This window comes from Amaranthus tricolor, chromosome 12 (assembly GCF_026212465.1).
Source record: "Amaranthus tricolor cultivar Red isolate AtriRed21 chromosome 12, ASM2621246v1, whole genome shotgun sequence".
NCBI classification, from domain to species: domain Eukaryota; kingdom Viridiplantae; phylum Streptophyta; class Magnoliopsida; order Caryophyllales; family Amaranthaceae; genus Amaranthus; species Amaranthus tricolor.
Genome location: NC_080058.1, coordinates 6109060 through 6135382, shown reverse-complemented (window position 1 = coordinate 6135382; position 26323 = coordinate 6109060). Strand labels below are relative to the sequence as shown.

At 32.7% G+C, this 26323-nt stretch overlaps 3 protein-coding genes and 1 long non-coding RNA gene across 6 annotated transcripts; 3 read left to right on the top strand and 1 right to left on the bottom strand.

Moving 5' to 3' along the window:
• Window positions 1–1093: 1093 nt before the first annotated feature.
• Window positions 1094–4944, top strand: LOC130828358 (protein SIEVE ELEMENT OCCLUSION B-like). Its single transcript, XM_057694316.1, has 7 exons — window positions 1094–1396; window positions 1501–1590; window positions 1792–2240; window positions 2669–2778; window positions 2917–3062; window positions 3310–3783; window positions 4230–4944. Exons 1-7 carry the CDS (start codon window positions 1094–1096, stop codon window positions 4929–4931), a joined length of 2274 nt encoding a protein of 757 aa, XP_057550299.1. The 3' UTR covers window positions 4932–4944.
• Window positions 4945–5206: 262 nt separating this feature from the next.
• On the bottom strand, window positions 5207–6311 carry LOC130828359 (uncharacterized). Its single transcript, XR_009047370.1, has 3 exons — window positions 6179–6311; window positions 5915–5976; window positions 5207–5648 (listed from the first exon to the last, which is right to left on the bottom strand). It is a non-coding gene; the product is annotated as an uncharacterized LOC130828359 (long non-coding RNA).
• A 3846-nt stretch (window positions 6312–10157) lies between these two features.
• Window positions 10158–12896, top strand: LOC130828355 (GRIP domain-containing protein RUD3-like). 3 transcript variants are annotated; one of them, XM_057694312.1, is made up of 2 exons: window positions 10158–11122; window positions 12758–12896. In XM_057694312.1, the coding sequence occupies exon 1, from the start codon at window positions 10366–10368 to the stop codon at window positions 11113–11115; it is 750 nt and encodes a 249-aa protein (XP_057550295.1). In that variant the 5' UTR covers window positions 10158–10365; the 3' UTR covers window positions 11116–11122; window positions 12758–12896. The 3 variants fall into 3 exon arrangements, with proteins under 3 accessions (XP_057550295.1, XP_057550297.1, XP_057550296.1); XM_057694314.1 differs by lacking the exon at window positions 12758–12896 and adding an exon at window positions 12551–12569; XM_057694313.1 differs by lacking the exon at window positions 12758–12896 and adding an exon at window positions 12548–12566.
• LOC130828357 (uncharacterized) lies at window positions 12758–25469 on the top strand. Its single transcript, XM_057694315.1, has 10 exons — window positions 12758–12855; window positions 16684–16834; window positions 16967–17134; window positions 19081–19126; window positions 19208–19259; window positions 20723–20827; window positions 21007–21060; window positions 21136–21201; window positions 24971–25049; window positions 25165–25469. The coding sequence occupies exons 2-10, from the start codon at window positions 16736–16738 to the stop codon at window positions 25240–25242; spliced, it is 747 nt and encodes a 248-aa protein (XP_057550298.1). The 5' UTR covers window positions 12758–12855; window positions 16684–16735; the 3' UTR covers window positions 25243–25469.
• The last annotated feature ends 854 nt before the right edge of the window (window positions 25470–26323 follow it).

Here is a 26323-nt window from a genome sequence, read left to right as displayed (position 1 = left end):
AGGCTACGTCTTAGACAACAATTATATAACAACGTCAACATGATTCACACTTGTGTCTAGCTTAATCTTCATGTTCGTAAATCAGATTTGTCCCTTGTCATGTGTTACAAAAGCAAAATTTCATCAGCCTTTCCGGAACAAAAGGAATTAAATCAAGGGAATGGAGCTTTGATTTTTTTTTCCACTTAGAAAAAAACATAATAAGAAAATACAAGTAGTATAGAGAATAAAGCAAAGCAAACCCACCAAGCAATGGCTTTCACTTTCTAGCTAACATTAAATACTAATTTAGACATCTTAGTTTTCATAGACTACCATTGTACTAACAACTTGTTTAGTTGTCACCTTGTCGGTATTAAAGAGTGAAAATTATAATAAAAAGTGTAATTTTGATAAGAATTTTTAACAAGTTTAATGGTCATTTTTGTTATATTTTAATCATCTGATCTTCTTCACAAAATTTATAATGTATTACTATTTGAAGAAACTGTTCCAATCTTTAATAAAATAGTATAAAATCACTCTTTGCAACCAAGTGTTAGTACATCATTTCAATCTCTCTTTACAATTAGAAAAATCATATGAAATCTAGTTGGAGGCAGGATTTTGTTTTCGATCTAGGCACCACCCATAGTGCAAAAATAAGGTCGCATTATTATATTGCGACCATATCAATTAACGTTTTTTAGGTTACCGCGATCAATATATTAAACCGCATTCACTGCGAAATCATTTGTATTCACCGAAAATATGTTTACGAGTTACGAACATTACCGCGACCATATCAAAACCATAATTTTGAATCACCCATTCACCCACACATGACTTCTACCCACTAATTTGTTCCTTAAGCCAAAACCTCCTTGTTAAACACCCTTGATTCCAGCATCTTAGAGTGAAAAGGTAAAAGGTAAATGCAAGGTTTACATTAAAGAAATCAAGCATATCTTTCTAAACATAAACTACACTGGAAGCAAGGAAGTTGATTCAATGTGCTTTTATTACTCGAATTCTATAAAAGACCATTGAACACCAAAATGAAACACATACGAAAAAAAACACAAACTTTAAATCAAAAACATAAACAAAAACTATGGCAAATAGCCAAAACCCAATGACCCCCAAACTATCATCTCCTTTACAACATCAGCTACAAAAACTAGCATATGAACCTGAAAACAGAAACATGTTATTGCCATCTGATTTCAACCAGCCTATATTAATGAGGACTTCTGAACGTGGAGGCATCTTCTTGACTACTGATGACAACGCTCTTGCTAGGCAAATTGAGCAGCTCCACAAACCCGATGCTCGTTATGTTAATGTTCGCCCCCTTTTCCATCTTGTCGAGGAAATCATGAACCATAGTTCCCCAACTGTTGAAAGCCTCTCACGGGTAACATGTCAAAAATACTAAAATCAATCTTTGGCCTTCTGACTGTCCTTGCATATTTATTTTTCTGTCTATTTCCTGAGAGACATGTTATGATCTGTATATAGGATGATAGGGAAGCCAAAAGGAGACCTACCCTTAATGGTCTTGAAGAAGTTCCTGAATTGCCGCTCATTGTTGAACGAATATCCTCTGAGGTGATTTATCAGATTGAAGAAGATACTCTTCATCTATTACATCTTTCCATCACACCTACTTTCTCTTTAAAATTACCCCAATAGGACTAATAAGTGCTCATAAAAGTTGATTAATTACAGCTAACTTAACAGTTTCCTGGTATTTTCACCATTCAAACACAAAAAGTTTTAACTTTTTTATCATTAATATAACTGGTACAGATGACATGCAAATTACTGAGTGGCATTGATGCACACAATACCACACTCTCGGTGTTGAACATGCTGCCACACTTTTCATGGGAAGCCAAGGTCGTCCTAACATTAGCAGCCTTTGCTTTAACTTTCGGAGACTTTTGGCTCCTCGTCCAACTTTACTCCACCAATCCACTCGCAAAATCAATGGCTCTCATTAAACGATTGCCTATGATTATGGAGCATCCAGGAGCCTACAAAAACCAGTTTGATACCACTATTAATCTAATCAATGCCATGCTTGAAACAACTAGGTGCATTGTTGAGTTTGGAGAGTTACCCACAGTTTACGTTACTAATGAGGACCCTGAAGTTAAAGCTGCAATGATTCATTTTCCTATTGCTGTTTATTGGATTATAAGGAGTGCTGTCGCAGCTGCTACTCAACTTACAACAATGTCAAGCAGGGGAGTTGAGTAAGTTTTCAATGATTGTAAACAACTTATCAAATTATAATAGAGTATATAACATATCCTGGGAGGCTATGGCTTCAACCATTAAGTTAAGCTTTTAGTTGAATTGGTTCCTTAATATGGGATCAGAAGCCAACGTGACAAGAGGTCATGGGTTTGAATTTCTTCTATCCTTTATTTAAGTGAAATATTTAACGCTAGATATAAGGAGGATCCATGTTAGATCCACACTTTTAGCCTCAAAAGGCTTTCGTGTGAAGGGGCAAGATAAAATATATAACATATTTTGGGAATTGGACCATAAGTTCAAGTTTTCGTTGAGTTGATTCCTTGACAAATTGACACCTAAATCAAGAAATTAAACAAAAAAACTTCAAAAAAAAAAAATGAGAAAGTATAAAATAACATTGAATGTCCTCTTGTTTTTTCAGATACATTTCAGCCACTGCTGAATCATGGGAGCTCTCCAACTGGACACACAAGCTTAAAACTATAAGTGATCATCTCAGGCAAACATTATCTAACTTGTATAGGCTAATAGGTCTGACTTCAGAAAAAATATACCCCTCTTTCGCACTCTTTCATCCAAATTTATTAGTTTTGATTCTGTATGATTCTAATAACTTTGATCTTCCCTATAACATTGCGGTCTGATAAAGAGTATTTCATTCTGGTACAGAGGAGAAGAAGGAGATTGATGCTTACACTATGATCAAGAAAATCATATATGACACAATGCATATCGACAACATTAAAGTCCTAAAAACCTTGATTTACGCTGATGATGATGTGCCTCCATTATTCGATGTTCCTGCCAATAGAAAGGTTTGTGCTTGATTTTGTCCTTACCATATATTCCCCTTTTTTTCAAGGGTAGGATAGAGGTGTACAGGCAAGAGAGAGAGAGGATATTATTCCTTCATGTAGGTCACAATCACAAGGGTAAAATGAAAAGCCCTCAACCTCAACTAACCAAGGATTCTCCTGCAGATTTTTGAAACCCCAAAGTAGGACCAATTTAAGTAAGATTGATTGACCAAATAGTAATACTATATTTTACGATAATTTTCAGGTGCACCTAGATGTGTTGAGAAGGAAAAATGTGTTATTACTCATATCTGGTCTAGATATCACTCATGAAGAGCTATTCATTCTAGAACAGAGCTATACTGCGTCAAAGGTACATGCATATGAGATTGTATGGATTCCAGTCGTAGACCAATCAAGCCAATGGAAAGACTCCATGAATGATCAATTTGAGACATTGAAGGCCTCAATGCCTTGGTACTCTGTTCATCATCCTTCGATAGTTGGAACTTCAGTTGTAAAGTTTTTTAAAAATGATTGGCATTTTCATGGAAAGCCCATCCTTGTCGTGCTCGATCCTCAAGGGAAAATTCTGAGTCCAAATGCCATTCACATGATGTGGATCTGGCAAAGCCATGCTTTCCCATTCACTAGCATCAGGGAAGAAGCTCTTTGGGAGCAGGAAACATGGAAACTTGAGCTACTTGTTAATGCAATTGACCTGAAAATTCTAGACTGGGTAATTTTCACTCCCTATTGAGTATGTCTAAACATGTTCTTAGCTTCTACAACTCAAAATTTTTGTTTTTCTATGTAAATCTAGACAGTCAATCAGTTTGTGTATGTTTCAGTTTAACATAATTCGCCACCAAGTTTGTCTTTTAAATTCGCGATATGCTATGAATTTCCAACATCCATTCTAGGTTACTCTTGTTCGTTTTATTGCTATGAATTTTCCATTTTTAGCATGACTGAAATCTTAATAATGAGAAGTTGCAGATGAGGTATGCTACCAAGGGTGAATCGGAAACAACCTCTTTGTTATCACTAACAAGGGTAAGGTTGCACACATCTGACCCCCCAAATCCAGCCTGGATGGGAGCCACTTATTGGCATTGGGGTAGTGAAGCATGAATTGATTGACATCTTATATAAACTCCTAAAGAGTTCTAATCACTTACACAGATAAGAGAAGAAAAGTACATTTTCTTGTATGGTGGAGATGACCTTACATGGATTAGAAAGTTCACAAATGAGACACGTGCTGTAGCACGAGCACTGCAAGTTCCGATTGAAATGGTGTATGTAGGAAAGAGTAATAACAAGGAGTTGGTGCGCAGGGTTTGTGCAGCTATAACAGTAGAACAGTTAAGCCATTGCTGGCAAGATCCAACCATGGTCTGGTACTTTTGGACAAGAATTGAAAGCATGATCTTCTCAAAGATCCAACTCGGAAAAGTCCATGACCATGGTGATATCATATTACAAGAGATCCAAAGACTACATAGCCATGATAAATCCCATGCAGGATGGGCTATTCTAGCAAAAGGATCAACAATTGTGGTCCACGGTCAAGGTAAGCTTGCCTTGATGACCCTTCAGGAGATGGAGAAATGGAATGAAATGGCAAGAAGAGAAGGTTTTGAAGTGGGCTATGGAAGTCATTACAAGGAACTTCACATGAAAGAATATCCATGTCACAGGATTGAGTTCCCCTCCACTGTGAAAATTCCAAATAGTATGCTGTGCCCGGAGTGTCGTCGCCACATGCACAGGTACCATTCCTTCATTTGTTGCCATGAAGATTTCACTGCTGCAGCTGAGGTTTCTCCTGCTATTGCTGCAGCTGCTACTGCTGCTGCCGCGGCTGCTCAGTATGAGGCCTGAGTCTTAGTTTTATTATATGTTTGTATCAATGTTTTGTTCAGTTACACTGATACAATTGTATCCATTTTTTAATTTATTTTTTTGTCTTTCCTTTTACCATAATATTGAATATTACAACAATATAGACTAATCCGCAAAGTACCATGATTGTCATTTGTTTTCTGGTATCTTGCTGTTTCAAGTTGGTTTAGTCTTGTATTTTAAATATATGAAATCTTACGATTTTTTATGCACTGTGGTACGGATATTTTCTTGAAAACTAGTGTTGGAATGTTCCTTTAGTTTTTGTGTTAGTTGCTAATGTAAACATTGATTTGAGATGTGACTAAGTTTTACTGTGAGTTGGTTGTCATCACCCTTCTCTATCAGACTTATTGATTGAGATGCTGGAAACTCGAAATGAATGGAAAAGAAGAATCCATTACTTCAATCTATTAGGCTTTGGCATTACTGTAGTTGCTCTTAATGTAAACATTCCTCACTTACATATTATCTTCATTGATGTAATACCTTCATTTCATTGTTTGTGCTAAAACTAATTTGGCTAATTGGCCATTAATTTCGTGCACATTTCATCTTAATACTTCCATTTATGTCATTTTGATTGATGTAATCGTATACCTTCAATCCACAGCATCAACATTGAACATGATCTTTGGCCTTAGCTGCTTACTTCGGCACTTTTAGATTCATAACAGATACTGCTACTGTATAATCCTACAACATAATTTCTGATTGTGAATTTGTGAGTTTTTACTAAATCGGTTTCTAATTCATAAAATATTGACCATATTGCAAAGTTATTGTACTTCACAATCAAGATTTCATTTATTCAGTAGCAAGAAAAAAGAAATGAAACTTAGAATTGGTGGTAAACAACAAAGAAACTACAAATAATTCACAAAATTGGTACAAGTTTTTTGAAATTCATACGCCAGCCTGCAAAAATACATTGATAGAAAATGCATAGAGTTGTATTGTACCTGCATGTTGAAGATCCGAATCAGCAACCAAAAATTCACCAAGCTTTATCCCATGGAGGTATCTATTTAAATATCCAGAACAAAAAAGAAAAAAAAAAGCCAAAAGTATCAGCAGAACAATAAGATCTCGATTAAAATTAACGCAAAAAATTAAAAGGAGGGATTCGAAAGGATATATTTTCATGTTTGATGATCAATCAAAACTTCAAATATCGACGCATAATGTGAATTGCTATGGAAAATTTCATCAATATTTCTGCATACATTGGTTTGAATTGATGTTTGATGATTTTCGAGAATTTCTCTGCACTTGGCAATGAGCTTGTTCCCAACGCTATACCATATGCCGCTGTCAACATCGACATTGATCAAGAATGTTGGAATAATCTTACTCATACTAACCTTAAAAAATCAATTTTTAAAGGATATTTAATATATTATTTTTTTAAAAGATATTTTAATATACTATTAAATATTCTATTTAAATTAAAATTATTTTTTATTTTTAATATTTATCATCTTTTAACTGTAAAATCATACATTATATTAATTTTATTGTATAATAGCAAAAAGGAAATTTGATTGTGAGTATGTCATTTGTCTTTTTTTATTAGATAGTATTAATGGGATTTGACTTATTTATATTTTTTACACTTACCATATTTACAAATTTATATTTTCGGAAAAACTCGTACATTAATGGATGCAATAAATCACACTTATTCCAATTACACAGTTGTATATAAATGCACTCTTTGACAAATTATAATGGGAAATATATAATGTGAAGTACTGTGTAGAACATTATTTATTGTCTGATAAAATTCTAAAATTACACCGTATAGAAAATTATACTACAGAATAAGTTACATTTATTCTAGTGTAATTGAAATTACACTATTTAGAAAATTATAAAACAAAATTACACAGTGTATAAAATTATACAGCAATTTAGGAAATTACTTGAAATACATAATAGCCTTTGTTTCCATCATTTGTTATTTAAAACTAAAATGACATAAAATGCAATTAATTGATTATTTAAATCAGTCATTTACATTGTTAAATTACCATTTACAATTTTAAATTTTAAGAAAGATAGTGAAATAATCCTATTAGCTTGGTTTTGTCTTTCCTCATAAATCGCAAATCTTATTTAGATTAAGTGCTTTGAAGCTTGGCGCCGGTCGAGATGCTTGTGATGTTGAGTAAGAATTGATCCGCCAGTAGAATAGTAGATTTGAGAGGCATACCTCACTTTTAAAACCTCTTTATTTTCTCTTCTTTTTTGATGATTGATCCAGCATCGACATTTGCAAATGCCTCTAAGTTAATATGATTGAGATCCATCGTTGGATTTTCGTTCAGAATTGCAGAATACTCCTCTTTTTGTTGTTGCAAAATTTAAATCTTTTGTATTATAAGCAACCTTAATATTTATTTAAGTTTTATTATATGTTTTTTATAAAAATTTTTTATATGTATAGTCATTAATTATTAATTCAAGCATGCAGTCATTATGTTGTTATAAAAATTATACATTTTTGAAAATATATTAATTTGATAATGATATTATTATGTAATTGCATCTTTCTTTGAAAATTTTATTTTATATGTAATTTCATACTAATAAAATTTGTGTATTGTACGGGTTTTTATATAGTATATTAATAAAAATAAAGATATAAAATTTTTTTAATAACAACAACAATATCAATGCTAAAGTCTTAATCCCAAAAGATTATGGTTGACTACATAAATCAATATATTAGTTCTAATGTCGTTTACATTGATTTTTCTTATTCATTTATTCTAATTGTGAGTGCTTGTTGTTGAGTCCAAATTAAGAACAAAGGTGAGCAGTAGATTAATAATGATCGATTCTTCTTTTTCATGCATTCTGTAGAAGAAACGGTGTTTTGACGACTTCTACAAGAGGTTATTTTATTGAGTATGGGACTAATAATAAAAGATGGAGTAATATATTGTGATTTTTTTACGTCATTGAGCAAAATTTTCAATCGATGCAGGTTGAATGCTATAAGTAAATTTATGCATTGACAAAATGGATAATATAATAACATTAAATCCGTCATTTTTTAAGGTAATGATAAAAAAATTAATTAAGGGTTTGTTTGGTAGGAGGGATTAGAGAGTGGGAATAAGATTAAAAATTCCAAAATATGGATATATGGGATTTAAATAAGATTGGAAATGTGATTAAATTTTGGTCAATTTCCATGAATTCATTGCCAAGGGGGTTGGTATTAGATGGATGGTAATTGGAAGAAAAATATAAAAGACATTTATACCTTTATGAATTGGTAAAATTTAAGAAATATTTGAATCCTCAAATTATTTTTAGAAAGGATAAATTGGTAAGTTTTTATTTTATTCTCAATCTTATTCACACCTACCGAACAAGAGATATTTCAATTTTCAAATTAAACCTATCAAGTCAAACAAGGGATTAAATTATATTTTAACAATTTTTAGCTATTTATTTTCAATTTCAATTCCACCCTTTTATCCTTAAATTCTCATTCCTACATACCAAACGCCCTTTAAGTATAGTCTATTGTGACTCTATTTTCTTAGATTATGTTGCATATTTTAACTTTAATTAATTATTTTGTGATTATAGGATAGACTAAGGAAAGAGAAAGACTTAATAAAAATTACATCTAGAATTATACTTCCTCTGTTCTAATTACTTGCAACATTAAAAATATTACACTCTTCATTCATCTGATTAATTTTTAATCTGTAAGTTAAAATATAGTCAAGTTGTATTTTATTTGATTTGTCTTAATGTAAAAATTATTAGTATTAAATTTTAAAAACTTTTTTATCATATATAATTAAAGATACTTATTCCAACTAAGATAAAATATGAATTTCGACCTCAGTAATATCAAATTTTCCAATAAAAATTACCCATGATTAATATTTCCTCTGTTCCGTTTTAGTTGCAATACACAAGCTATGCACAGTTATTAAGAAACCCCCTTTTTGATAGTCAAATGACAATTTCACCCCCATATATCACATGGGTTCCAAAAAATCATAATGTCATCCTAAACCAGTACAAAATATTGGGTTTTTTGATGGGAGAAATAAAATCAGTTTACAAATTGCAGATGAAGCCCAGTAAACTTGACAATTGTTGAAATATAGTGACTCGAACAAGTCATTATATGGGATGAAGATTTGGAAATGAATAACGCAGGTCACCAGGAAGATCTACGCGAGGCGCGAAGCACTGCGATTTCGCGGGAAGTTAGTTTTAGCACATTTTTGGCCGATTACTCTTAGTTTTTGACGGTTTTTTATGTATTTTCTTAACCCTAATTTGTTTTATTATGAGGTATACTATATAAAGGCCCCATGTAATTAGAAATAGAGCATAGGATGCAATGCAACACAAAGTGAGGAAAACTAAGAGAGAAAAAGCTTGGAGAACCATTGTTGTGACTTCTCGTTCATCTTGTAATCTCCCGGTTTATAGTGAAAAATTTATTCTCGGTTCCGGTGGATGTAGCTATCACATTGATAGTGAACCACGTTAATTTCTCGGTGTGATTTTCTTTAATGTTTGTTTGAATTTTTTTTGGCTTTTCGTTATTATTTTCGATCTTTGCTTTCGCTATCTATCGCACAACAACAATGAAGATGAAGATGAAATTAAATGAAGATAAAATTAGATGAAGATGAAGATAAACTGAAATCAGCTGAGGAAGAAGGCGAAATCAGATGCTGAGATTATAAATTAAAATCAAATGCATGTTTGTTTATGGAGTCAGGGAGAACACGAAAAATGCTGAGATTAAAATTGGAATCAAATGCATCTTCAACTACGCACAAACAGAAACTCAAATCTAGAGTTTATGGACTAAGGAAGAATTGATAGTTAGGGTGTTTTGATAGTGAGGAACCATTTGAGGGAATGAATTAAAGAGTTACTGATTATGTTGAATTCAATTGAGTGGATCGGGAAAAAATCTGTGTCATTAAAAATAGGTATTTAATAGTGGGTAAATTAAGTAATTAAAATAATAAGGTATTATTGATAATAATATATGGGGTAGAAATAAAATAGAATTAAAATAAAAAATTATATAAATTATTTTTACCAAAAAAATAATATTACAAATAATATAAAACATCAAAAATAAAAATATTGCGTAAATTGAAACGGAGGAAATATATAATTAACTTTTTCGTTTCCTTTCCAAAAAAAAAACCTTACATTGAAAGAGAATAAATATCGAAATATCGTCCATGTAAGAAATCGCGGAGTCTTCTACTGACCCATCCGTGATTATCCTTTTTCCAAGAGGCCCAAACGATCTGTATTATCATTTTGTTACCACTTTCTCTCTATTCCATTTTTCATTTGGAAATACTTCAAATCTAAAACCCTAATTTACTTTTGAAATCATCCTTGATCAATGGCGGAAACCGAAGCACTTTCCAATGGAATTAATGGAGATTCCTCGGAATTCTACGATGATGATCATTCTACGAAAAAATCAACCTCGCAAACATCTATTGACGAGCTTAATCAAAGGATTGAGACTTTAGAGAACGAAAACTCGCAATTAGAGGCCAAAGTCGGAGAACTCAACTCTGAAATTGAATCTCTGAGGACTGAGAATAAGTCCGCAGAGTCTGACCGCAAGGCGGCGGAAGCCATAGCTAAGAGAGCAGCAGAGCTCGAAGGTCAGCTTGTGCGTATTGAGCATGACTATTTTTCGGTCATGAACGAACTAGAAGAGGGCAACCGCGAGAACCACGAGCTGAAGGCTAAGATCAAGGAATTAGAAGAGAACGCGAAAAGAGAGAAGGAAGAGAGAGAAAGTGAGATTAACTTGTTGAAGAAAGAGAAGAAGCAAGTTGAGGATTCTGTTGGAGAACTTCAGGAATTGTTGAAGGTTTCAGAGGAAAAAGTGAAGAAGATGGAGGCAAAAATGGATGAATTGATGAACAAATCGGAAGAATCTGAAAAACTTATCGCTGGATTGATGGAGAAAGTTGTGGAGAGAGAAGCTATTTTTGAAGATGCCGTTGAAAAAAGTAGCGATGAAGTTGAAGGATTCAAAGGATTGAAGAAGCAATTGCCTGTGATTGGAGCCTTCTCTGCTGGTGTACTAATTTCTGCTGCTATGGCTACTTGCTATATCAGGCATAAGAAAAACTAGATTTCAGGTAAAAAAAGTATGAATATCTAGAGAATCATAAAGAGGAAACTTCTTTTTTAGAGGAAGATTTTAAAATGATTTTTGTTATTTGCTAAATTTGATGTTAATTACGATGGTTTTTTCCGGCTTTTTGTTTGGCAACAAGACTTACTCCGTTTTGTTGTTTGATGGTGATGATTGGTTTGTTACGCCAATTTTGTTCTACCATATATGAATTTGAATTAGTATTGTTTGCAGGTTGAGTTGGTTCATGTTTTGACATTTAATACTATTTCTTATTGCTTTTGCAATTTGATTCTGATATTCTATTGACATTTTTGCAGTGTAATGGTTATTTTTGAGATTTACAAAGTTGTGGTTTATGTTTTGGCTTTAATGAAATTCTATCCCAAAAATAATGCGCTAATGATCCCAAATTCCCACTATAATGCCATAAATATATTGATTCCCCAAAGGCTAAATACCATCTATGGGGGATGGGTACTTTGTTCGTATTTATTTATAACTACAGATAAAAAAATCAGCGATTGGTTTTGAAAAACCACAGACAATCTGAGCTATTTTTAACCAAGGCGAAAATTCCTTTTAATGCTTCTTCTTGTTGATTTTGCAATCTGATTATAATCTCCAACTGGCATTTTTGAAGTGGAGTTGTTCTAGGTTAGTGGTTTCAGTATTTGACTTTCATCTTGATATGTGATCATATTTCTTGTTGTAATGGAACTAAATGTTTTGGTGAATACTACGGGTGATTGTTGAAGATTTCTGTTTTGCCATCCCGTATTCACCTCATATTACGATAATTTAGTTTTTCCCTTTCCTATACCTTTGCTAACGATGATTTTCCACTTTGAATTGCTTAAATTCATGAAGTCGGACCTATACTGTTGGGATTTTAAGGCTTTGGCATTGTCGCTATGTCGTCTATTATTTGCTTTTTGGAAACCTAATAAAAATGTGCTGCACAGAAACCTAATATCAGTATCTCTAGATCATGGAATTCTTTTCGGGAGAACTTTGAATCATATCTATAGATCTCTTTTTTATCTTCCTGGAAAACATGTAAATAATTTCTCCTGGTATAGTTTTTGCTTTCTGGAAACTGAACAATAATTCTTATAGGTGTCATATTTCCTACCCAGAGATCTAATTATAATTTCTCTAGATCAGAGTAAGTTACTAGTAAACAACTCTTACATACATACGCAATCGGAATCAGTTTGAGATTTTTCAACTTTGTGTTAATGTAGGGAAGAACTTTTGTTCAATGGTTATTTAAAGCATTAGACCTCTTCTCAACCTAACCCCGTCATTACATGTGATTTTAGAGCTAAAGCAGCCAGCTACAAAGCTTCCAAAAAGGATAATGTTCTTGTGGCTCTTTTTGTTTAATGTTAATCTCATATTACTGTGTTTGCCTATTGATTATCAGCAGACAGCAGCCAACTTTCCAAGTCAAAGTATGGGGACATTCTAGCTGATTTGAAATATATATAAAAGCTTCATTATTGGAATCCTGAATTGGATTATTGGCTGATCACCAGTATTTTAATTAATTTAATTGATGATTGATTTCATATCCTGTGATGGAATATTTGGCTGTCAAAATGGTATTTGTTGATTGTCTATTTTTCGGATGAAGGCTTTAGGAGTAATACTCGAATAGGAGATGTTGATATGTTACGGTTTGAAACTATGGAAGATGGAGCAGAGATGGGGATAAAGATTGGTGGCTAACTGGTAAAGTTATTCGTCTTTTGAAAGCCTTTTCTATTTGTTTTTGATACTAGAAGTTATGGTTAGTTTTCCATCTTGCACCCTACTTGAACAGGCGTCTGGCGCACTCTCTAAGGCGAGATAATGTACTATATTTCGTACTGTTCAGAGTGATATCGACATTTGTCTCTTCGGAGACATCTGAGAGTGCGACATTTAAAAATAGTTTGTTTTGGTGCTTTGATGGATAATACTGAACAACTCCGTCTAGAAAAGGACTTTTCTGGTGAGCCTTGGACATGAAACTTGAGTCGGGAGATGAAGTATGACCATCCATGTCCTGGTGATAGGGAGAACATGGATGGTGATGAGTGAGATTTGGGAAGCTAAGTCTCACAAACAAACACCTCTTTGTTGCATTTCCTGTTTAAATATCTCATTGATTTTTTTCATTTTATTTCATCCACAAATTTCTTTCAAGCACTTGTTTTTTTTCTCCCATTCTCGTCAATCAAACTTTAATAGGGTAACAAAAGTAATACATTTGAAAAGTATTGGTAGAATGAATAGACTAAATAAATGCAATTCCTTCGATAATATTTTTGTGCCATATTATCTGTTCACCATCACATTGATTTATTACTTTTGACGTAGTCCTACACTAGAAGTGGCTGGCGCTATGTTTCACATCTTTTGGTTCCATGTGCCTACCATAATTACTTGCACCTTTTTTGTGTGGTTGTCACTAAGGTTTTGTTCTTTAAACTTTGATGAAGCACCATAATGGTAAATTTTTGTAGGTAAGATCAAAGATGCACTCCCTCCATTTCAAAATAGTTGCAACCTTTGCTTTTTCACGCAGTTTAATACACTAATTTCATCCTTAATATTTCTAGTTAAGTATAATTAAAAAATTATAAAAACTTGATATTAATAATCTTTACATCGAATCAAACAAGATTCTACTTGACTATGTTTTAACTTGTAGATTAAACATTAATTACAAATTAGAGGAGATAAGTAAATAGTGTAAGATTTTCAATGTTGCATCTAAATTGGAATGGAAGAAGTACTTCTTTTGTTGTGTTTTACTTGCTATATAGGAGTATAAACTTATGCATATGTAGTACGCAATAAATATATTCATAAAGAGATATGTATAAAAATTAATGAGGTATGAGATAGAAAGAAATAAGGGCAAAATAGACATTTATATAGTTATTTTTTATCAAAAATATTAGTATAGCAAGTTATTTAAAACAGTTAAATAAAGAAAATTTAGCAACAAACGGATATATACTTTTATACTCCTATGACTTGTCTTTACAACGCCCAATTGATTGATTAATAGTGTTGGATGAAAAATAGGACAAATGAAAAGAAAAGAGCATTCGTAAATAATAAGTATTTTTATCCATTTTAATATATCAAACTTTGCGTGTTTGTTTGTTTTTTTTCTTTATTTAAATGGTGATAATAAAAGTGTTTGTTAATTGTTATTTGCGGTGTTGACAAATACTTAACTGCTAGGTACTTCTTATTGATCAATTCTTTTGGGGTATAAATAGAGGTACGGAAATTCAAATGGACGCAAAATCCAACCTACAATATGACTGTTTCTCACCCAAAAATAATGAACAAATAGTATAAGGTTGATTATCATTTAACTTTTTTCTTAAAACAGATTATTATTTAACTTAAATTTGAACCGAATTGAACGGCGGTAAAAAATACAAGTATCCTAATCAAAGTTAACTAGTGGTTAGATAAGTTCAACTAGGGGTTAGATGTATGTAAATATATCCTTGTTATTTGTTAATGATAATATTAATAAATAAGCTATTATAATTCACTATTGATAGCAAACATCATATTAAATTATTATAATTGGCATAATGAAGTGTCCATTTGAAAATCCAAATGACCTAAAGACTAACTCAAACTATGGTGAAATTGAATCAAAATATACAAGAATTATAATATATAGAACATTTGATGCTATGATGTAATTTAAAAATAAAAAAGTTAGATTGAATGTGATTAAACATTAAAAGTTAAAACTAAGCTTAAAAACAAATTAACTATATGATTCGATTTTAAATTAAATTAGAATAATATGTGAATTACAGTTTTAAAGTTTATCACTTTTACGAATTACAACTTTAGTGTTTATTTTTTGCGAATTATGGCCATCAACGTATTAAAATTTACAGGTTTAGGTCGAAACCACACAAATATCCGACCACTCAACCTAAAATTCCGATCCAAAATGGTCAAAATTCTGGGTTTTGGCCTGAGACCCTGAAAAATTTGATACTTTATACTTGTAATTCACAAAAAAATAAAAATTAAAGTTGTAATTTGCAAAAATTCTAAACTCTAAGCAAATTATTTATTATCTCTAAGCCTGTTTTGTATATGCTAAATCCAACCAACAACATAAGGTCATTATATTATAAAGTAAATAAGAGAAACTTACCAACTACCACCCAGTTTACTGCTCCCGTAGTCCGTATGTCCGCCACAGCCACAGCCACAGCCACCCAAAGCATGAGCACTGCCTACTTCGTCCACCCAACCTACGACCACCCTTTAAAGCCCATGCAATTACTACGACCACAATTTAAAGAAAATAGTGTGCTATTGTTTAAAAATAAAATGATGCAAAACGAGTAGAATGATACAAAATAGCGTATAATACTAAATAAAAGTCCTTATTTAAAGTTTTGCTATTTTTTTTTATTTTATACTCAGAGTTTTAATACATTTTCTTTTATAGTCATAAGTAATGCCATTTATTTAATTTTCATCTATATTTTTACTGTTATTTTATCTTCTTTATACATTTCTCCCACTTTAGTAGTATTATGTGAGTATATGCTTTATTTAAAATTTGAGTCTTGTATGGATTTAGTGCACACTAAAATATTGTCCACCAATTATAGACCTATATATTATACTTATTCTTAAGCAAAAGATTTGTATGATTTTGTCCACGATAAAACAATATGCAACTTTCTATTTATAGAGTAATATCAAGCGACTTAAGCAGAAAATGTGCATCTCATATCATCATATGATCTCAAGAATTCATTAAGATTGGTACATAATATTTTTGTATAGACAAAATCTACAAGACTTATTTATATTTTAATTAGGAAAAATATACAAAATCGTACTCCATCTGTCCCATCAAAATTTGCATTACTTTTCATTTTAATTTGTCTCAACAAATTTGCTTCAACTTTATTTTTATCATGACTTACGCTATAATCCTCGTCCATACATTTTATTTATATTTTCATTTTATTTGCATTTTTATTTTATCTACACACTTATCCTACTTTTTAATAAAATGTGTTTCTATCATTTTACCACATGTCTTGATTTGCACACCAAATACACTTAGAGCAAATTTAGTGAGACAGCTTAAAGTATATACTTCATTCTTTTTTTAATTTTTTTTAATTTATTTTTTATTTTTTTTAATCCAAACATGTTTTTAGGCTTTGTTCAATTGTTACTATATTTTTTAGGGAAAAAATATGGTAAATAATACAAACTTTTGTTAATTTTTCAATAATACTAACTTTTGATTAACCATAAATAACACGAACTTAGAGTCTAGGGGTTTGTTTCTTAAAATAATACTAAATTTAGTTTATTAACTTATTTAACAATTTTTTATTGTCATATAATTTTCTATAATTTGATTTTTAATGGATATTCTAAGAAAACACCCTCTATTAATATTATTTATGGTTAATTAAAAATTAATATTATTATAAAAAAAATTTAAAAAAATTATATTATACATGATAATTTTTCCTATATTTTATCTTAAAAAAGCAGGTGAACGTAAATGGTTGGGAAAGAGGTGTAGAGTAATTGATAACTATGTTCCATGTTCCATTCGCCAATATTGAGTTCTATGTCAATGTTATTCTCACTTAACAATATCTGCTGTAATTCATGGTTGCCCTCATCCTTATCCCACCATCAGGTTCTTCATCTCTTTTCTATATAAAACTTCCAAATTCCCTTTAATTTTTCATTTATAATTATCCTATTTTCTTCCAGATAATGTTCTACTAATTACCTATATTTTTTGAAATATTTGTCTGGATTGCTGAAGAATTGGGATGAGTGCAGAAGAATTTCCAATTTAAAAGTTCAGAATCTCAGGGTTTGTAATTCATTACTACCATATTATTCTTCACACCTCAATCTAAAGCGCAAATTTCCATGGAGTTATGATTATCACCATTTTGCACTTCATTCCATTAATGGCGGTCATACCACGGTGAGTTTTTGCCATCTTTTCTTCCTCTTTATTTTTCTTTATTTGATCGAGAATGCTTTGAAATTATTGTTGTTTATCGATATTGGTATTTTAATTACTTCCTGGATATTTGATGATTTAATGGATAAAAAGTTGGTTTTTGGCTCTTCCAAGACCTTTCTATTATTCATTCAAGTAGTACCCTTTTAGGGTTGTTTTCATTTGCTGGTGTAAGCAAAGTATTCTATATGATGCTTTTTTCAAGATCCAATACTAGTTTGATTTTTGGATAGCCTGGTTTTTGTTGCTAGAAGGCACTTATTTTAAGCAAGAATAGTTTCATGCAATGTATTGAGAAAGGATACAATTCTGGAGCACCTTTACTACTTACTAGTTGAGCTAGCTGATTGGAGTCTGTTTATGTCTATATTTTGTTGAGACTACATGAGACACCATGAAGGATCCCGAAAACTTTGAATCATCCTAATTTTGCATTTGTATCATTGCTAAATGTTTTCATTTGTATATCTATTATATTGGATTTGGTTCCTAGTTCCTTGATGTTTCAACCAATGTTGCGTAATTCGCAAAATTAATACGCTCTTTACGATTCGCTCAAAATAGCCCAAAGCCGACCACAATTTCTTTTTTCGATTCATGATTCGTGAGGAGAATAGCGAATTATGTGACACTTATCTCAATCATAATAGTTTTCTACCTTCTTAGGACTCCTCAGGCAAATTGCAGTGTTGTAGTTTACACCTCTAGATCTAGTTGTTACATATATAAAGGAATCTACTGTCAAACACTTCAAAAAAGGAAGTATTTAGAGCTTTTATACTTCTAATCTAAGGTCTTTAACTCCTACAACTTTCTTTGTGAGGCCAAAGCCTGTGGATTTTGGGTGTATATTTTCTATGTCATCTCTCTATCCAATGAATTGCATACAACAAAAGATGAAAATGCATAAATTAAGGGAGACATTACAAAAGTATTTGGAATTTTAAGGCCTCTTCGGTATCACTTTGGTTTATTTGTTTTTTGGTTTTTTGTGTTTTTTAAGTCATATGATATATGTCCTGTAATGAATACAAAATTAGTCAAGCTCATTGAGAAAATGATGATTTTGAAAACTGTCAACTAAAAGTAAAAACGATAACGAATGAGCCATTAGATTTTTGTAGGGTAATTACTCTAGCCACTAGAGTTCTCGAGATTAGAGAATATTCACTTAAAACCAACAATTTATTTTAAGAAAACTATAACTCACATAATTCTCTCAAACTATTTGGTGCCTACGTGATCTACCTCACAAAAAATGGAAATTATTTATACTAATGTAAACTGAAGGTAAATACATTAACATATTAAACATGTTTAAACTCCACTTCTGTTATATCAAAAGAAATACATCTTAAGGCTATCTATAAGTTTAAACTAGAGGAATATTTTTGTTTGATTTTGGGCCTTTCTTCAATGTAGTCCATTTGTACACTCCACAATTGAGTCATTATAGCTGTATGTGATGGACAACCTTTTCCCATATAGGGGGACAACCTTGGTGGTATAACACATTGCTGATTGGTGGGGTCTCTTGCCTCATCCCTGTATATGTTTAGAGTTCTAACTTTTTCCATATTGGGGGACAACCTTTGTGTTATAAGATGCACAACACATTGCTGATTTGTTTCTGTCATGAGAAGAAGAAATGAATATGTCATGGTAATCTCCTACATAATCTGATTCCAGGCATACCTTGCCATGCCTATGTATCCTACAACAGTTTGGTGACTGTGGTCCTTAAAAAATATTTAAGAACCTAGGAAAAACTAGATGTGTGTGCTACTTTGTTACGTGTTTGACCTTTTTAGCGAATGTGATATGACATAATTTTCATTTTAGTATTTACTTAGAGTAAACTTTCATCTAGAGTAATCGACTTATGTATGCTCATTCTTTAATCTTAGGCTAAAGGTCTATCTGAGTCTCAAAGTTACCCAACAGAACCTGAAGGTATTAAAGTTGTGTAAAATTGTTCTTTTTTCTATTTGTTTTGGGAAGAATAGGTTTCCTAACATCTACTTGCTATTTCAGGTTCAGTAGAAAGTAAAGACAGTCAGCAAGAACAATCACTTTCAACCTCCAAGTACTGTAGTCACTTGCATACTTGCATTAGAAGTATACTCTGTTAATAGTAAGGTTTAATTTTCCTTAACGTAAACTGTTAGGTGTGGACGATATTAGGAACTTGGTTTATAGTAAGAGATTACTGCATTAGAAAACTTGTGCTATAACTGGTAAAACATATATTAGTATAGTAGCATTAATTTTATGATCATAATTTAGATTGTAGACATTTTTCATATTTGTAATATACGTAACAGCTACTGCTATGGTGTTGCTCAGTAGCACTCTCTGAAGGTGTCCATTACAATGCAGCCTCAAGCATGAATTTTGAACAAAAATGTTCGATATAGGATTTTGTAGGAAAGTTCTGTTTATTATAGAATCAGTTGAAATTATATTAGTTTGTTGGTTGTTGCTATGTGTTCAGTTTCCAGCATCTTTCATTTAGATTCTTTACAAAGTAAAATTATCCTGCACTTGTCTAGCTTAAACTACTAGTATGATACTATGATATGACCATTGCATCTAGATGGAAGTAGTGAAGGGTTTCTTTGCGGGGGTCACTGTTGTGGTAATTCCATTCAGGGGCCTACAGATGAAGTGTTTTGAGTTAATGTTGAAGGAATATGGTAGGCCACCATGACTAAATTGCTACATTTTACAAATTTCTTGTATCTTTTTGAAATAGTTAGAAGCTAAGAATCATTCTTTGCCAGTGTCCATTGCTCAGATGGGTGTTAGGAGGATAAACTATTTTTATGTCCATGATATGCAGAGAAGAGATCACGTAATACAGAAACAGATGTTAGCAAGGAAAAGATTAGGAGCTAACCAGATTTTGGTGTTAGTTTATTTGTTTTTATTGTTCCATTCATTTGGGGCATACCTCTAGTTACTTATGTTGGGATGTGTTGCAAGTGAAAGCTAAACGACCGAATAGTTAAGGAACTCTGAAATAGTCCAAGATTTCTATTTTAGTTAAAAAAACATTCCAAAATAAAGATTTTGATGTAGCTAAACATACTAGTTCTAGTGAAACTAACGTATGAATAAAATTATCATGCTCATGCATAACGATGCAGTTTGAAACTGTTGATTCATTATTCTTATGCTTTAGGGATATATTTACTTTTTTAGGGTGCATCTTTTGGTTGTTTCTTAATCTATGATCTCCAATTCCTTTTATTTGAGATGTCAGAAGCAGTGTTTCTAGGTAGCAAATTCCGATGTAAGGACCAGAGAGGTATGGAGAAGGTTTGAAGGGAGAGGGAGGGGAACATTGTTCTTAGATCATTCTACTTCGGAAGGCTTTGGTTCTTTAAAGTGGGAAAAAATCAAATATCTTCTATTCCTTTCCTTATCCTTCCGCAACTTAACGTTACATTCTTTTCCTATCCTTCTTTCCCAATTTTTCATTTTTTTAATAAAATTATTATGAAGTACATCTTCGCTGACTATTGAGTACTAATTGTTTTGCATTAGACTTGGCAAAACTTTGGAGCAGTTGAAAAGATATGGAGTTTCAGGATTATTGTCGTATGGTCTACTGAACACAGCTTATTACCTTACAACCTTCATCTTGGTCTGGTGAGTACCTAAAAATTACTTTTCCATTCTCGGGGAAGTTGCTTACATTCGGATCTCTATTATCCATATACCGAATCATATGTAATGGGTTCCAGGGTGCTAATCGTGATTAAGCAACTACAATCGAGCTGCATGCAGGTTGTGCAACTGCTCACATTAGATCTCTCTTTTTAATTCAGGTTCTATTTTGCTCCAGCACCTGGAAAAATGGGCTATCTAGCTGCTGTTTCAAGGTAATTTTAGACCATTAAAATTCCATTCAAGTTAGTGTTTATTTGCAAATGCCATATTGCGATTTGCCAATGCAGATTTTTGAAAGTAATGGCCATGGTTTGGGCAGGAAGTCAAGTCACTAAGCTCATGAGAGCAGCAGGGTAAGCTGCTAATTTTATCGCTTTGTCGCCAGATTTTAGCTTAGTAGTGAAAACATGTACAACATTTGAAAGCGCAAGCCTCAAAGAGGTTCAACAAAGAAAAACAAATAAAAAATATAATGCAAAAATGAACACAAGTGTTTATGAGGTATCTTGAATACCTCCCCCTCAAATATAGTTTATTATAATGAATTCAACAATTACAAGTATAATAAACCTCCCTTATCTTGAGAACAATCTCTCAAGACCACAAATACTAAAGCAAAGTAAGAACACTCTCAAGTATCTAACAATGCAATAGCCCTCTCAACAATATGTGTGTTTTGTGGTGAATGTTACTATGAGTGATGAATCCTATTTATAAGCAAGGTATTCATCACCCTTAGTATTCCCTCATAAATCACCATAAACTCACATTAACATCCTAATTAACCATGACAATAAACATTACAATAAACAATAGAGTAATGCACCACATAATTGCATAGTCACTTCACATTCTAACCAAAACAGAATCCAAAGTAGTCTGCTGAACTTCCGCTCGACCCGAGCCACTACCTTGCTCGGTTGAGCGAGATTCCAGAGAAGCTACTGACTTGTTCTGCACACCTTGCTCGACCGAGCCAACACCGCTCGACCGGTCGAGCCATACTTTACTCGACCGAGCGGATGGTCGAGCCACTCACAGTCTGCCTCTTCATTTGTTGCTTTGATCAAGCAACTCTCATCAACCGTTCCAAACTTTAAACCACCCATATTCGACACATCTTTATCGACCCCCTCTAAAGTACAAGACAAAACATGTTCGATTAAATGTTTAAAGTTAACGTCGTTATTAAGATTATTGACACTTGCTTTAACAATCTCCCCCTCAAGTCCAATAGTCTTATCATCCGCAAAAGTAACCCTCCTTGATCCAACCACACTATCATCAACACCTTTGTGGCCTAGGCTACCACAATTAACTTGTAACTCATACAAGTTCCTATGACTCCTTACTCCCTTCATGAGCACCATGCTCTCCTAATGACTTTCAAAACCCCTCCACTTGCTTTGAAAGTGCATCCTTTACTCTCAAGTCTACCTAATGAAATAAGGTTCCTCTCAAACTTAGGTACATACCTTACATCACCAAGTCTTCTTTTGACACCTCCATGTGTCTCAATCATAACCTCACTAATACCTTCTACTTTCACCTTTTCATCATTTGGTAAAGTAACAAGGACATTATCACCATAACTAAGCTTAGTAAATTTTTCTTTCTCACAACAAATGTGGAATGAGCAACCGGAGTCTAGTACCCATTCCTTAATATGAACCACTCCCCCATCAGCTAGTAGAGCCCCATCATAGTCATCATCATCTTCAACAAAGCCTAGAGCGGCATTCCCGCTACTATCATTCTCAATCCTTCCACTATCCCTTAAGTTTCTCATTCTCTTAAGGTCTTCCTTAAATTCCTTGCACATCATTTGTATGTGCCCCTTTTTCTTACAATAGTAATACTCTTTGTCACTAAGGTCACTCCTCCCACGAGACTTACCCCTTCCTTGATATTTTTCTTTGCTTCTTCCCCTATTAGAATCTTCACTAAACAAGCCATCCCCAACATTCTTCTTTTCTTCCCCCTCTCTTCTCACCATGAACCTATCATTCTCTCTCAACGCCGCCAATGCTTGATCAAGAGTGATAGAATCCCTACCTATGAGCAATGTTTGGACTATGTTTCTATAGTCCTTGGGAAGTGAAGCCAAAAGTAATAGAGCTTGTTCTTCATCGGTCAACTTTTCATCGGCATTTAACAATTGGCACACCAACTTGTTAAATGTGTTAATGTGGTCTTGCATTGTTGTATCCTCATCCTTCATGAGTTGATACAACTCCCACCTCAAGCAAAGTTTATTTGTTAGGGATTTGGAAGCATATACCTTTTGTTATTTTTCCAACAACTCACCGGGATCGGTCTCTTTCAAGTAGTGATACTTGATTTTGGGTGCAATGGCAAGCCGGATTGTGCTTACCGCCTTCTTTCTCATTTGTGTCCATCTTGCTGCTTCTACATTATTTGGCTTCTCCTTCAATAGCGCATCATCGATGCCTTGTTGCACCAAAAAATCTTCCACCGAACTCTTCCATATGGAAAAATTGATTCTTCCATCAAACAATGGAATAGAGAAATTTTTCCCTTCATTTATTGTGTCTTTCTTGCTCTTTTAACCTCACTTTCACACCCCAAATAGCCCAAGAAGCACTCCCGCTCTGATACCAATTGAAAGCGCAAGTCTCAAAGAGGTTCAACAAAGAAAAACAAATAAAAAATATAATGCAAAAATGAACACAAGTGTTTATGAGGTATCTTGAATACCTCCCCCTCAAATATAGTTTATTATAATGAATTCAACAATTACAAGTATAATAAACCTTCCTTATCTTGAGAACAATCTCTCAAGACCACAAATACTAAAGCAAAGTAAGAACACTCTCAAGTTTCTAACAATGCAATAGCCCTCTCAACAATATGTGTGTTTTGTGATGAATGTTACTATGAGTGATGAATCCTATTCATAAGCAAGGTATTCATCACCCTTAGTATTCCCTCATAAATCACCATAAACTCACATTAACATCCTAATTAACCATGACAATAAACATTACAATAAACAATAGAGTAATGCACCACATAATTGCATAGTCACTTCACATTTTGACCAAAACAGAATCCAAAGTAGTCTGCTGAACTTCCGCTCGACCCGAGCCACTACCTCGCTCGGTCGAGCGAGATTCCAGAGAAGCTACTGACTTGTTCTGCACACCTTGCTCGACCGAGCCAACACCGCTCGACCGGTCGAGCCATACTTTACTCAACCAAGCGGTTGGTCGAGCCACTCACAGTCTGCCTCTTCATTTGTTGCTTTGATCAAGCAACTCTCGTCAACCGTTCCAAACTTTAAACCACCCATATTCGACACATCTTTATCGACCCCCTCTAAAGTACAAGATAAAGCATGTTCGATTAAATGTTTAAAGTTAACGTCGTTATTAAGATTATTGGCACTTGCTTTAACAACATTAATGCTAAAAATCTTAATCCCAAAAGATTGGTGTCAGTACATAAACCAATAGCCCATACAACTTCCTTTTTGTTCGGGGCAACTTCTTTAATTGTTGTAATAACAAGATGGATTTAAATCTCTGAAACTCATTTTAAATAGATTAGACAACCTTAGAACCAATCGGTTGTCCATTATTTAGATGTGATCAAAGATTTATAGTTCTTTGGTTTTGCATTACAATGAACTAAAGTACAATGTGTCATTTAATCATGTGGTCATAACGTTTGCTACCAAGGGTCAATCAGAAATAATCTCTTTGTTAGTTTTATCATTGACAAGGGTAAAATTGTGTACATTCGATCCTTCAGACCCCACGTAGGGTGGGAGACACTTTATGGTGTTTGGGTAATGGAACTAGGGATTAGGCATTAGAAGGAATAGAAAAAGTTAAAACACTAAACATTTTCTGTGTCTATGCATAAAACCGATTATGATCCACATAATTCACCACCAGCTAATTCGCTTTCTGAATTCGTCATTCACCCAAAATGATCCACAAATAACCCAAAATCAACCGTAATTCGCTTTTTTCAATTTACAATGCGCAAGGATATTAGTGAATCATGTGACACAACTTCTAGTGGTTGGATGTATTCGCATCTTAGAATTAGCTTACTGTCTTACTTGCATAATTACCTATCTGAATATTGTTGCAGTGCCCTTGCCCTTGCACCAGTTGTCGATAGGGGGTTGTCGTGGTTTACCATCAGATACAAATTTGAATCGCGAGGAAAGGTAAAGTCGACCCATCAGGAAGTTTTGATGTATTTAGTTGCTGAATCAGTATCCTTTCGCATCTGGCTGCATGACGGAGTTACTAAAACAGTGTTTCTTTCGTCAACTTCTGCAGGCTTTCTTCACGATTGTTGCGTTTTGCTTCAGCTTGGCTCTAATCATGTTTCTAGTTGTGACTCTGCTTTGGGCTTGACATACTTTTTGACCTTTTCTGTATGGAACTGCATCAATATTCTGCATTTAATTGTATTTGTAAAGGAGATTAGGAGTTTCGCATGTTTGCACCATAACTACAAAATTTCATCGTTAGGTGGTCTGCTTTGAACAATTCTTATTTTGATTTGCACTTCTTTGAAAACGGTGTAAATATTAATTTTTGTAGTCAGTAAGTAAGAAAAATGACAAATGGGTTAAATGTAATTGTGGATACGATTAAAAGAAAGATGTATTTGCAGATGAAATTAAAAGATAGAATGAATTTCGTATGTGTACTATTACTATAAAAAGAAATGGTCTAAATTAAGAAAAACAATCTACAAATAAAAGTTAAGTGTACAGTAAATGAGATAGAAAAGTATTATCTTTTGAGTCTTTTTTAAAATAAGTAATTAACTATCTTCTGACTTTTGAGTGTTGACCTTATACTTTTATATTCTTGTAAAGGACTTAAAAAACGTGACAAGAGGAAACAGGTACAAATTTAATGCAATTTTTATTTAAAGTGAAATATTTAGCATATGTATATATAATATGTGTTTATACTTTTAGCTTAAATAACTCTTATATGAAATGGCATGATGTGGTGTAGATAGTATAGCATATTCTAAAATCTTAATTATATTATAAACTAATTCAATTTTTTTTTTCTAATTGCAATTGATTTAATTTACTAAAACATATTTAAATTAATATAGTTTATTTTCACTGAGAATTTTTTAAGTGATTCAAATTGATTTTTAGTAATGATTACAAATTTAAAGAAAATTAATAATTAAGTGTTAAAAATACTAAATATTAATGTCATCTTGTATTTTCGACAATTATACTTCTATATACAACTAACATTTAATAAAAATTATGGCCTGACTTTGAAAATTTTTCTTTCTATCGGTAATAAAATTTCACCACTTATAAAAACATTAAATTTCTTATGTCTTGCTTATGGGGATATTATTTGTCAATTTAACTTATTAGACAAATTTAATTTATTTAGATTTAGATATAAAATAAATATTTTAAAATTAAAATAATATATTTATTATAAATAGCTACTT

Bases quoted from the DNA above. Each gene is read 5' to 3' on its own strand.
- LOC130828358 (XM_057694316.1), top strand. From the start codon at position 1,094: ATGGCAAATAGCCAAAACCCAATGACCCCCAAACTATCATCTCCTTTA. The intron at 2,241-2,668 runs GTAAGTTTTCAA...TTGTTTTTTCAG, and splicing joins ATGTCAAGCAGGGGAGTTGA to ATACATTTCAGCCACTGCTG. The intron at 3,063-3,309 runs GTTTGTGCTTGA...GATAATTTTCAG, and splicing joins ATGTTCCTGCCAATAGAAAG to GTGCACCTAGATGTGTTGAG.
- LOC130828355 (XM_057694312.1), top strand. From the start codon at position 10,366: ATGGCGGAAACCGAAGCACTTTCCAATGGAATTAATGGAGATTCCTCG.
- LOC130828357 (XM_057694315.1), top strand. From the start codon at position 16,736: ATGTTCCATTCGCCAATATTGAGTTCTATGTCAATGTTATTCTCACTT. The intron at 16,835-16,966 runs GTTCTTCATCTC...GGATTGCTGAAG, and splicing joins CATCCTTATCCCACCATCAG to AATTGGGATGAGTGCAGAAG. The intron at 21,061-21,135 runs GTAATTTTAGAC...TTGCCAATGCAG, and splicing joins TATCTAGCTGCTGTTTCAAG to ATTTTTGAAAGTAATGGCCA.